The sequence below is a fragment of the Eubalaena glacialis genome, chromosome 20 (assembly GCF_028564815.1).
Source record: "Eubalaena glacialis isolate mEubGla1 chromosome 20, mEubGla1.1.hap2.+ XY, whole genome shotgun sequence".
In the NCBI taxonomy this organism is placed as follows: domain Eukaryota; kingdom Metazoa; phylum Chordata; class Mammalia; order Artiodactyla; family Balaenidae; genus Eubalaena; species Eubalaena glacialis.
Genome location: NC_083735.1, coordinates 10,805,809 through 10,818,510, shown reverse-complemented (window position 1 = coordinate 10,818,510; position 12,702 = coordinate 10,805,809). Strand labels below are relative to the sequence as shown.

Here is a 12,702-nt window from a genome sequence, read left to right as displayed (position 1 = left end):
ATCATTTGTTCTTCCGAATGGAACTGTTAGGACTTAATTATTTTAGAAGCTGAAATTTAGAAATGTATTTGCTATTATTAGAACCGACAGCTTTCCCGTGTGCTTCTGTCTGAGACTGTCTATAATAAAAATTGATTTTTTTTAGGTCTGTGATTTCAAATCAGAATAGACTTTTTTCTCATGAGCCACAGCGATTCACATACTCAACGTAAGACTCCTGTCTTGTAGGTTGCAAACACCAAGAAGGAAACTGTCTTCAAATGGCTAAAGGACGATGCTCTGTATGAACCGGAAAAGTTGCCTGATCTGGAGAAGGGGGTCTGTGAGCTGCTCCTACCAAAGGTACATTGTGTTAAAGAAAACAGATAGAAGCAAGATAAGAAAGTTCTCTCAAACAACTTGTGAATTCTGCATTATCTTCCAGTTTGCCTCCTGAATTTCCATGGTTTGCAAAGAGAATGTATTAGCCTGTATTACATTTTGTATCATGGCGTCAGTTTTACGTACATATGGGATGTGCTTTATTTGCAGTTGTCAAAGAAGGACCGCGGTGAATATAAGGCAACCTTGAAAGACGAGAGAGGTCAAGATGTGTCTATCCTTGAGATAGCTGACAAAGGTAGAATAAAACCTTCTTCCTTCTACTAAAAGGAAATCCACTTCGCCAGCAGGATAAACTGTGTAATGAAGGCACAGCGTCTGTATCCTTAGTACATACTGTTTCTTTAGCGGGAACACAGGAAAAGAAAATAGATTTGTACTTGAGTTGCATTCAAAGCTGTTTGAGTGTTTTAGAACATGACATTACTCTGGGCTTCAATGAAATGCCGTCTTACACCATCAGGAGCCAAGTTCTATCCTGTGACAAATGTATTAAAATGATCGAAACAGTGATGAAGAGGTTCACTTAAATGTATGGTCGGATTTATGTCGAGCAAAATGTTCTTGTTCCTTGTTTAAAAAGTGAATAGATTAGAAGGATTTATCGCCACACATGAGCCTTTTATGGATAACTATTGCCGTTTTAATGTTTCATTTTTCAAATGAACATCCTGATTTCCTGTATCAATTTAATTAAACATGAAGATGCTGCTGATAAAATTAGACATCGTAATGGTACGTTTCCTTCTTCCTTTCAGTGTACGAGGATATGATTTTGGCCATCAGTAGAGTCTGTGGTAAGTAAACGCCTCCTAACTTTCAAGTCATTTTGGTGCTAAAATCGCTATTTCCTGAGAAGGGCATTTTCCACAGCTAATGGAACCACAGTGCATCTCCTGTGAACAGGCCCCAGATTCAACGGCAGAACAGTTATCTGACTGCCTCGGTGATGCTTTTTAAGGGGGTTTTCAGCCTTATATGCAGAATATGTTTTTCTTAAAACAAAAAAAGAGACAAAACAAACTCAGTTTGGACTCCCTAATTAGCCACTTCTTGTAATTTGCCTTAGGTCAACTCTGATGATGCTTTGTCCATAATTGCTATCAGCGTCTGCATTACAAATGCTGAATAGCAATAATGAATTTTGAAGCCTCTGGTTTTGTGTCTGGTTTAATACATACTAAACCACTTTTTAGCTTTGCAAATAAATTCTTCCTCTCTATTTACCCTTCCATGGAAACTGTGAGTACAAAGGTATTGGTTATTAATTTGATAATAATAGCTTATATTTGTAGAGGGCTTTCTGCTGATTATAAAATTTTACGGCTGTGGGCTTTCTAGAGATGACCTAATTGATATCATCCGATCAGGCACCTAAGGCCTGGAGCAGTTAGGTGGCTTAACCATGGGGCTCTGGCAGCCAGAGTCAGGACCAGAAGCTCACATCTCTCGCAGGTCTGAGCTCAACTGCTGCCCCGTAAGGTTTTTTGGTCATTCTTCTGGAAAACTTCTGATGTTTATTTTTTCATCACTTTCTCAAAACATCCCCGTAAGGTAGACTGTTCCTTTTTGCTTCTGCTTGTCACATAGATGACCACATTTTGAATGAGTTTTACTCCTGATGATTATTAATGGGCCTAATGCCACTCCATGGTGTATGTGCCACTTTGCGAAGGTACATTAAGCCACTTGAAAGGCGGCTTCACGCTTATGCTCCATGGGATGACCTTGCATTAAAGCATCATGTGACCTGTAACATTGGTGATACGATTGATCGTGGTGTCTTGAAAAGTGAAGGTACCAGTGAAGGGGACAGAGCAACACAGAAGGTAGTTTCCTATTGTATTCTCGTGATCTTGGGTCTCAGATGCCTGAGCCTGGAAGGACCACGTGCGTCTTACTGAGAGTTAGTGGGGTGGACAGAGAGAAGGCACGGGGCACGCGACATCACCAATTTCAGCCTCTGTCCTCCCGAGGAGCCAGGCCCTGGGTCTACTGGACGCTGCACGTTCAGTGCTGTTGCAGCCGGAAAGGAGCAAAGCAAGTGTTACTTGATCTACGATGTGGATGTGTTAGTAGCAAGCAGGGGCTTCTCCGCAGCCCACGCGTGCGGCCCGTTATCCCAGAGCCGCCCCATCTTCCCGGCCATCCCGCTCAGGCTGCAGTGGGCTTTCCCCGCAGCCCTGAGGTGTCGTGGCCGCCTGGGGTGTCGGTCCGGGTGTGACATCTGTGGTTCCCACGTCCCCTACTGCATCCATCAGGGACCTCGGTCACCTCCATCCTCCGTCCTCTGACCTCTGACCTCAGGGAAGCTGTGCCTCTGCCTCTTCTGTGTCTTCTGAGAGCCCTTGGGGGTGCTGACACACAGGCACATACTCAGACACGCTCACACGTACACACACCCTCATTCCTCCTCCCCCTGCCTACCGCGCGTGGAGGTGGCCCGTGGTCCAGATCGCAGAAAATGGCCCGGTCTCTACACGCCCGGGGCGGCTGGGAAGTGGCCGTCGTCTCCATAGGCCTCTTCCCTGCAGCTCAGAGACCCCCCCACCCCCCAGGAATATTCTTAATCCTTGAAAATGCCATGATTCCTGCTCGGGTTCCAAGTGGGCTCTTGTCACCTGCAATCAGTGGCTTTTTAGACCTAATGCAGCCCCGAGTTGGTCTAACTGGTAGCGGACAGCGCTGAGCGCGTCGCTTCTGAAACAGCCGGAGTGCAGATGGGTCTGCGTCGTCCGTGCTCTGCTGACGGTCACGTGGACGCTGTGACGCGAGTCACGGTCTCGCCATGCGTGTCGGGTGCCTGGTGGCCTCTGCCTGTTGAACGAGGGTCCAGCTCCACCGGGGAGAGGCGTTTTGGGTCAAATTCTATAGTTCCATCGAGCACAATCAGGCGTGATGCTGGGCTGATATAAGGAGTACTTCTTCTGAATTTTCAAGTAGAGAGCTGTCAGAACAGTGATTTCCTGTTTCCTGGAGCACAGAAACGTTTCCCTATTCGTTTTCTTGGCTTTTAAACCAAATTTCCCTTCACAGCTTGGGGGGGGGGGGCGGGGTGTGGGGAGATAGTGTTCCCGGAGCTTCTAAGACCAAACAGCCTCTGGGGTTTGCATGTTGGGAAGCAATCAGTGGCTCTTCTTGGGGACACCCCCCCCCAAATTTTGTTCGAATTTCAGGGCCAACTAGAGGCTTTGGATAAACATGGGATCCTCACGTCAGCCTCCTGGGCTTCCACCTTCCCGACCCTGATCCCACAGAGAGGATCCTGCAGCGGCTTGTGGATGGCAGAGTGTAGGAGGCTTTCCTGCCGGGTCAGCGAGCAGCCCACAGAACAGAACTGTTTGTTCTTCGTGTCCCAAAGGTTAAAGTCTGTGCTCGGCTGCAAAGCAAACCTGCTGTTATGGAGAGAGTTAGGGTTCCTCAACCTCCTCATCCTTCTACTAAGGAATTTGGACAAGGCGACATCCAAGTTCTCATCCAGATGTAAAGTTCTATAATTCTCTGGCTGCAAACAAACCCGTTATAAAAATCGATGCCAACGTTACAGTTCTCTGCGTGGATGATGCTTTGTGTGTGTGTGTGAACATGCACACGCTTCTGTGTATGTGTGTACATGCCTTGGACATTTCTTTTCATTTCCTTGCTGACTTTTGAGACGCAGAAAGCACTATTGGAGACTCAAACTCCTCGGATAGGTTTTCGGCGTCTCCATTAACTGTATCTGACAAGGCGTGCTAAGGGACTCTTGGTATTTTTGCAGAACCTGAGAAGAGACCCACATTATCTAGATGAGAACTCTGGTCACTGAGAAGTTGTGTGATTTGTCCTGGGTCACTCAGTTAGCTAAGAGCAGAGTATTCTCGTGTCCCTAGATTAGGAGTCAGTCTTGCTTCTACTGCACTTCGGAACTCCCCCCTCATCACGAGATGTGTATTCTAAGACGTTACCCACCCAGCTCTTTAACGTTGGCAATCCTTCAATTTTACAAAAATGTCTAAGGTGTATTTTACCTAAAGGGGGCCAAGCTTAAACTATATACCTTGATTTTTAATATTTATAGAACTCTGAAATGTCTAATCAAATAACTTTAAGAATCAATTGTGAAACAGAAACACCAATGGCAGAACTTACTTTTGGTGTGGCGACTGTGTAGATTAAATACCTATCTGGTTAAATTTTGTCTAATAAGATATAAATGTCCCTTAAACCTTCAAAATCAAGGCTCAGTAAGGATGCAGCGGATATAAAATCAGAAAATAGGGATACAACTTCCTAGGTCATGTTGCCCTGGTCAGCATCATTCTTGGAAATCAGGCTCTTGTAATCTCATTACTTGGAACATGCATCCTGCCATCTTTTCCTCCCTGTGGTGGGCGAAGTTAATTATCTGTTGATTTTCTAGATGAAATGAAACCTGTCTGGTTCTGAGGGGTAGAGTTTAATTCTGTGTGCAGGGCTTGATTCTCAGTGTTTAGGGAAAGTGCCAGGCACCATCCTTGCATTTGAGCTGAGAACTGCTCTCCTCCTGTCTGTCTGTTTCATGGATGGTACCTTTCCCTCCTCCCCGCTTGATTGGAAAACCTTGTGGGCGCGTGATCATTTATCGACTGCAAGTGTAGTCTGAAAAATGACCCTCGACTTTAAGCTATTTGGCCTCTTTAAGACTGCAACATTTCCGTATTTTTGTGTTCAAGGATGTGCAGCTTGTTACCCTCTGCATCTGGTCAGCCCACTGCCCTCCCCCATGTAGGGAGAAGCAAAGCAGAGGAAGGGGTTTGGAAAAATCATTTTCTGCCTTTCTCTTTGGGCAGGAGTAGAGAGAAAGAGGACGCCAGAGGCCACGGAGGTGGGGCATTCAGCTAGACGGGCTCCAGCCACGGAGCTCCATAAGGGGATTCCCATCCCTACATCATTTACATGGATTTTCCAGAAAGTTCTATAGGGGATTGAGTGCCTGGAGGCTCCATTCCCTTCAGGGGAAAGGTTATTTTAGCAAATGCCAGGAAGAAGGAGGGGAGAGATGCAAGAAGGTGGGTGCGATCTTGCAGACAGGGCAGACCCCGTCAGTTTGGAATCCCATCTATGTGGGAAGCTTGTGTGTGGTCTAATTTATAAGTTGATTCCTGTGGTAATGTCTGGATGGAAGTGGTCAGGGATGTGAGAAGGGAATATTTTCTTGGGGCCATTTGAGTTCCTTGATGCTATTGTCAAAGAGATTTTCAGTTAATTTTGGTGTGGCAAAAGCTTATTTAATGAATGAACATGGCCTGGGCAAATTGTAAGGATTTGTGGCTGATGGATGTTAGAATATATGCGTGAGGATGCATTTACAGCAGGATGTAACCTGGCCACAGGGCTTGTCCATTCTCACACAGCACAGACTGCTTTCCTCAGATCTGAGTATGTTTTATTTTCTGCAGGAGCCTCTGCTTCTCCACTGAAGGTAGTCTGCACCACAGAAGAAATAAGACTTCAGTGTTTCATGAAATATTTCAGCGAAGAAATGAAAGTGAACTGGTACCACAAGTAAGTGTCCACGTGCCGTGGACTGTGGCCGTGCCATCCATGGGGCGGTGCCCAGGGCTCACGGCTGGGACACGCGCTCATAGCCAAGTCTGCTCAAGACTTTGTAGTTTTGAGAAATGATGACAGCCTTGGGCTCGGGGCGGGACCATCACAGAAACTGGGGCGGCTGGGGGGTGGTAGGGGGTGGGGGGGTGGAGAAGGAGAAAGATAAAGAAGTGCCTGAAGGTACTGGAGACAAAGTTCTTCAGTGTCTTGGTTTGGACAAAGGTGGTTTTACTGGTGACACACATTTTGTCTGGAATCCAGCAGAGCTAATGGAAAAATAATATTTGGAAAAGATGCTCCAGATTTCCAGTCTATTGGTTTCTCACTAGATTGATTAAAAAGAAAAGGACCAAAACAAACTTAATTGTACGTAAAAGAAGAAAGCGAGAGAGATGAAGCCCTGTACAAACAGCAGGTTTTCTCTGTATTTCATGTCTGCTGCTGGTTGCCTGTCCAGGTGGGCATGTTCGCTACTAAAACACTGGAGACTCTCATTATGGTCACAGCGTGTGGACGAGTGCCTGCCCCCAGCCCCCTGGGGTCTGCCCTTCCGACCATCCCCCCAGGGTTATCTCTCACGCACCCCGTCAAAGGGGGCGGATGGAGCGGGGACCGTGGTGTCTGTCTCTAACCTGAGGACATGGGCAATACTTGCAGGCCAAGTTTTCAGTGATGTCCATATACCAAAATCATCTGCTCCTCCACGGACTGGGACCTCAGAGTGTCCACGTCGTGCCTTTAGATGTTATTTTCCCTAATTAACATTTCAAAAGGCAAACTTCATGCTTATGACTACTTTACTTGTAAAAGCATTATTTAGGTGAATCTATTCGTGAGTAAATCGAAGTGCTGAATGGATAAATGTCTTGGGATATCTTTTTCCTATTTACATTTTGACGTGCTGTGCTTTTGTCTTAGATATTATGATCAGAACCATAAACTAAGAAGATGTATTGACGACTTAGTGCATCTGTGTTTGGAATCGTGCATCTCTGTTTTTGGTATTTAGTATGGAAATCTGTATCGGGTGTAGTCACTGCAGATCCCATACTAAGGGGTTTGTGGGGAAGTGGCTTTTTCTAGAGGACCCTAATAACAGGAGCTTTGAAGACTGAAACTCTGGTGTAGTTTTGTGATGTAATTGTTGATAAGGATTTATTTTTTAAAACCAATGAGTAAATGTCTATTTCTAGCTGAATCAGACCTCTCCTGGAAAAGGAGAATGAATCACTTCCTTCTGTGGGCTTCTTTGTTATTTACAGCCTATCGTCTTGCAGTAAGTTGTGTGCAGCTGTGATAAGTGTCTTATCTTCCCTGGTAAACGCGTCTGTCCCCTGCAGAAGGCTGCTGCTTCTCCAGCTTTGCCTCCCAGGGCACCACTCGCTCTGTGCTGGGTGCCGGGCGTGCAGAGGTTAAATACATGCCACACCCCGCGTGAACACGTGCCCGGGCACGCGGGTACATGTATGTTGTGTTACTGTGTGTTATACACTTCACGCACATGATTTCATTTAACCCTCACAAAAGCCCTATGAGCTTGGTATTAATACTCACATTTTATAGATGTGAAAACTGAGGTTTTGCAAGAGGAAGATAAATCATTCGTTCAAAGTCACACAACTAGTAAGTGAAAGAGTAGGGATCGAACGCTAGTTGGTCTGATTCTGGCCACTACGGTGCTGAGGGCCATCCAGCCGAAAGGAGGGGACTGATTGCAGGCCGACAGACAGACTGAGAGATAAGGGCTCGGATCACATGTCTGCCTCATCAAAAAAGTTGTATCAGAAGAAACCATCCCTAGAGATCAACAGAGCTCGCGGTCGTGTTGCAGATTTCCACGGACTTCTGGAAGTGGTTGTTGCCATGCTTTCTCTTCTCCAAGCAGAATCAACACAAGTATTTTTTCAGTTCTTTAATAACTAAAATATAACCTTTAGTTATTTTTTACTACTTGACTATTAAATAGTATTCAATGCTATGTTAAACTTTATTTTATAGTTATATTCTATCACTGAAATATAACCTTGGTTATTTTTCACTATTTGACTATTAAGTAAGTTCTTGTTAGACAACACTTGGAAAAATAGAGAAATAATATAAAACATTTGTTGAAATACAATCTGCGGGATATCCCACATGCCGCGGAGCACCTAAGCCGTGCGCCACAACTACTGAGCCCGCGAGCCACAACTACTGAAGCCCACGTGCCTAGAACCCGTGCTCCACAACAAGAGAAGCCACTGCAATGAGACGCCCGCGCACCGCAACGAAGAGTAGCCCCCGCTCGCCGCAACTAGAGAAAGCCCGCGCGCAGCAGCGAAGACCCAACACAGCCAAAAATAAATAAATAAATTTATTTATTTTTTTATTTTTTAAAAAAGAAAGAAATACAGTGTGCTGCTGGATGCTAAATGGCCCACCTAACAGAGTCAGGGACGCCCAAGGGAGACTCGAGCTGTGGACATGAACATTCTGTGCCAGTGGGTGGCGAGAAATCAATAGAGAATGATGAGGATGTGGGGAAATGTGGGCGTCAGCAAGGCCAATTGTTCTTTGATGAAATGCTGAGTAAGACATCGAGGGCCACTTAGAAGAAGGGCTGAAACCTATTTCAAACGAGTTAGAAGCATACAAAGGGGAACGCAGCAGACATGTCCCTTCGCAAAAGGATTTTGTTCTCTTGCTCAAAGGTGAAATTACTCTGTCATCGAGAAAGGGCTAGACCTCAAATTGCTAAGTATGGACCACTGAAGACTTAGAAGCATCACAGCCACTGAAGACGCCGCGTGGCCTCTTTATAGAAGAAAACACTTTGGATTTTAATTCAACCCGGGAAATTTCGCATGCAGAGGCCCCTGAAATCTCAGTGAAGCCTGGAGCTCCCTGGGGGAGGGGAGATGCGGGGCTGCCGTGCAGGTGCGCCCACCACCCCTCCCCACCCTCTCCTCCAGCCCCTCCCCACCCCCTGCAGGGACCCATCTCCTGGGTTTCTTTCGCACAAATGAGCAGACACACCTAGGCTTTCTTCCATCTTCCTCTTTCTTACCTTAACGTAAGATGTTTTAAATTTAGTTGGGAGTGAAGGGATTTGGTCATGTTTTGTGATCAAATAATAAAACCAAGGAAGAGGTTTTATCCGACTTGGCCCATTTAAGTCCCAAAACAATAACAAATAGTCCTTCGAGCCAAAGTCACTGTCTAGGGGGTAACAGTGATAACAAATTCAATGCAGCCAGCAGCTGTGCTTTGCTACCAGGACTTGTTTGCCTTCTTATAAGTTGGCTAATTCAGCAGAAGCCAGCCGTAGCGGGTGTAGGTAGGGTGAGGGTGGGATTGCTGATCAGGGAGGGTTCTGGAATTTACCCCAGGGGTGGAGCCAGGCTGGGGGCTCTGAGCTGGGAGGGGGAGCCAGGTGGGGGGGGGTGTCTGCTGCCAGCCCTCTGCTGGCTGGTGGCTTCACATGGTGTCTGGGAACAACATTTCTGCCCAGTCCAGCAAGGCGTCGGGGCTGTGACAGAGGCGGGGTCAGAACTCAGGTCAGGGGTTAGGTTGGAAGGCGGGTGGCTCCTTTCTGGAGCTGAGCTCAGGGTCACGCGCCAGGCTGTGCACATGCTGGCTTAGGGGGCCGTGGGCTCCTGCGCCAGTGCCCAGGGGGGGTTAGGGCTCTGAGAAGGGCGCCCAGCGGGTTGCGTGTGGTTTGGCGTTCGGTGGACGCCTCCTCCAGTGCAGCAGGTACCCCTCGTCCTGGCTGTGCTGATGCCGCAGTAATTCTCCTTTTGTGACTGGATTGTTTCACTCAGCATAATGTCCTCCAGGCCCATCCATGTTGTAGCAGGTGTCAGAATTTCCTCCCTTTTTAAGGCTGAATAATATTCTATTATATGGATGGACCACAGTTGTTTTATCCATCATCTGTCGATGGACACTTGGGTTGTTTCTACCTTTTGGCTACCGTGAGTCATGCTGTTATGAACATGAGTGTACGAATATTTGTTCGAGCCCCTGCTGTCAATTCTTCTGGGCGTGCATCCACTGGATCACATGGTGACTCTATTTTTAACTTCTTGAGCAGAAAAATGCCATACTGTCTAGAGTATTTGATAGTCTATTACCTATTACCAACAAGCATATGTTAAACCACAAGGTATCTTTAAAAACTAAGTATCAGATTTAATTTCAGAAGGTTTTCAGAGCTGAGCTGCTGATATAGTTAGTAAATGTATAATATCCAGAACAATCTATGATGACATCAGCTCTAGCAAGTTAGAGGAGGCTCCCCCTGAAAGATGTGTAATATTGTCCCACAGGTATCTTACATATAATATGAGATTCTAAATTGAGTATGTCCCTGTGACTTTTTCAAAGCAATGCTAAGATTGCATCGAGTGAGCACATGAGGGTTGGCGGGAGTGAGGAGATGGCCTGGCTGCGTATCTGGGAGCCCACCGAGAAGGATAAAGGGAAGTACACCTTCGAGATTTTTGACGGCAAAAATAACCATCAACGGTCCCTCGACCTGTCTGGTAAGATCATTATTCTTTAGTACCTAATAATTTTGTACTTAGAGATTACCTTAGTGATCAAGGATGCTGAGAGGGAAACAATCTGATTTTACCATTTTCATTCAGAGAAGATTACTTTATTCATTTGGCTATTTCATTAAGCAAACCAATAAGTTTTCATTAAGCAAACTCGTGAGCAGAGCAGCTAAGGGAATGAATAAAAGCCAAACACATTCAAACGGTTACTAATGTACAAAATATTTCCTTGCAGCTTTTGATGAAGCATTTGCCGAATTCCAGCGGCTCAAGTAAGATTTGCATGCTTGGCTATTATGTTTCCATCTGGGGTCCAGTTGACGTGGTGTCATTTTGGCTGAGTGTGGGAACATCTATGGATGCCTAGCTGACCCAAGGAATGTGATGCTCCTAGGAACTGGGATTAAAAATAACAATTAAGCCATTCAGTATCTAGAAGAAGGCATTCTTTTAAACTATAAATGCATCTATCAATTAATTTTAGAGTTATAATAACCCTGGGTTAATTTAAATGAATTTAAATGCTGAATTTCTGAAATAGGTATAATTATAGCAACACATCACACAGAGCAATTTTTTAATGTTATATATTTAGGTTCTTTTTTAAGACTTTATATTTCTAGGGCAGTTTTAGGTTCACAGCAAAATTGAGAGGAAGGTACCGAAAATTCTCATTTCTTTTTAGCTGAATAATATCCCAGTGTTTAGAGCAACTTTTTAAAGAATAACTGGGGATTTCTAAACATGTGTCTAAATGTTAGAGCATCTGACACCGAGAACAGTCTTTGTCCCATACTAGGTTATTCAGTAAATATTTGTTGAATGGATGAATGGACGATTTAGGTAAATCAAATACCAACATTTTCAAAAATATCTAAAAATCTCCAATGTAATCTGGTGAAAAAAGAAACTTTTCTGTGAGTTTTATCAGCTGGAAGACAGGGCAGTGGGAAACGGCAGGAAAAGTCCATACATACGGGTCCTCAGACCCTGTGACCCGAATGCGTTCTTCTAGGAGAAGCAAACACGTTTCCTTCTTCATTTTGCTTTCATCTCTAGCAAACCTCTGAAATGTGTGATGCTTTTGGTTGATAGCATTTGCTCATGACTCTTTTATTCTCTGCTCTCTGCCCCCCTTTAATTTTCAGGTCAGCTGCTTTTGCAGAGAAAAGTAAGTACATGTTAGATGATAACAAGCACAAAATATTATTTTGGGTGGGGCAGAGGGTCTGTACTTAAGAGTGTTCATTTTGTGCATTAAATGATAGACAGCGAACCCTGTCGCCCGTTTGGAAACCCTCAGGACTGTCCACAGCCCCTGCTACCCCACAGCCCGCCTTCCAGCTCCCCCTCCTCCCCCCTCCCACCTCCCGGCCTCCTTTCTGCCTTCACCTTCCACCACCCGTTCTGTGTCCTTTTACGAGCCGCTCAGTCAGGAGCGGCCGCCGGAGGAGGCTCAGGACAGGCCCAGGAAGGACGGTTTGTTGGGCTCTCGGGTCCTAGAGGCAGGGCCACGCCGGGCACGTGGGGGGATGGCCAGGGGGTCAGGGGGCAGAGGACAGGACGGAGGGAAGACTGAGGCCACGGCCTTTACTGGGGTTTCCAGGGGAAAGGCAGGCGGGGCAGGGGGAACACGTACGATTGGCTGGTTTTAGTGATTTTGCTGGGCTGTGGGTGACAGGGCTGCCCCAAGCCTCTGGGCACCCGGCCCGGGTGTTTCGGGCAGAGGAGTGTCACCTCCCCTGGGGCGGGGCAGGCGGAGGAGGCCGGGCCTGGCCGGGCTGTTGGCATAGGTCACAGGTGGGCTCCTGGCTGGGCCCTTGGCTGGCGGGGGGTTGTCTCTGCCCAGCCAGGCGGGACTTACGGTGTCAGAGCATCACAGTAGGCAGAAAATGAAAATATACCTGCAATACAGCCCCCTGCAAAATCCCCTCTCCAGAGGCCAGGCCCCCAGTTCCCGACTAAATTACAGAAGGACGGGGTCTGCCCTGTGTTGAGCCCCTGGTGAGACCTTCCTCCTCACGCCCGGCTCACGGCCGCGTTTCCTCTCGACCGTTTCACAACCCCTGTGCTCGGAGTCACTTACCCCCTGCTCCCACCCTGCACCTTAGCACGGGTCCCCCCTACCGTGTGCCTTGCCCTGTGTCCTCTCCCGGGCCAGCACTCCCCTCCCAGCTCCTCTTGTGGCCCTCGGTGCTCAGCCCAGGGCCCG

At 46.7% G+C, this 12,702-nt stretch overlaps 1 protein-coding gene across 1 annotated transcript in view; it reads left to right on the top strand.

The window, feature by feature from the left end:
- The window catches only part of MYOM2 (myomesin 2), a 74,585-nt gene that overhangs the window by 59,977 nt on the left and 1,906 nt on the right, over positions 1-12,702 (top strand). Inside the window, exons 28-34 of the mRNA XM_061177179.1 lie at positions 229-342; positions 532-619; positions 1,140-1,178; positions 5,802-5,907; positions 10,318-10,475; positions 10,726-10,762; positions 11,639-11,661. Coding sequence (XP_061033162.1) covers positions 229-342; positions 532-619; positions 1,140-1,178; positions 5,802-5,907; positions 10,318-10,475; positions 10,726-10,762; positions 11,639-11,661 — 565 coding nt within the window. The remainder of the gene's footprint in view (positions 1-228; positions 343-531; positions 620-1,139; positions 1,179-5,801; positions 5,908-10,317; positions 10,476-10,725; positions 10,763-11,638; positions 11,662-12,702) is intronic.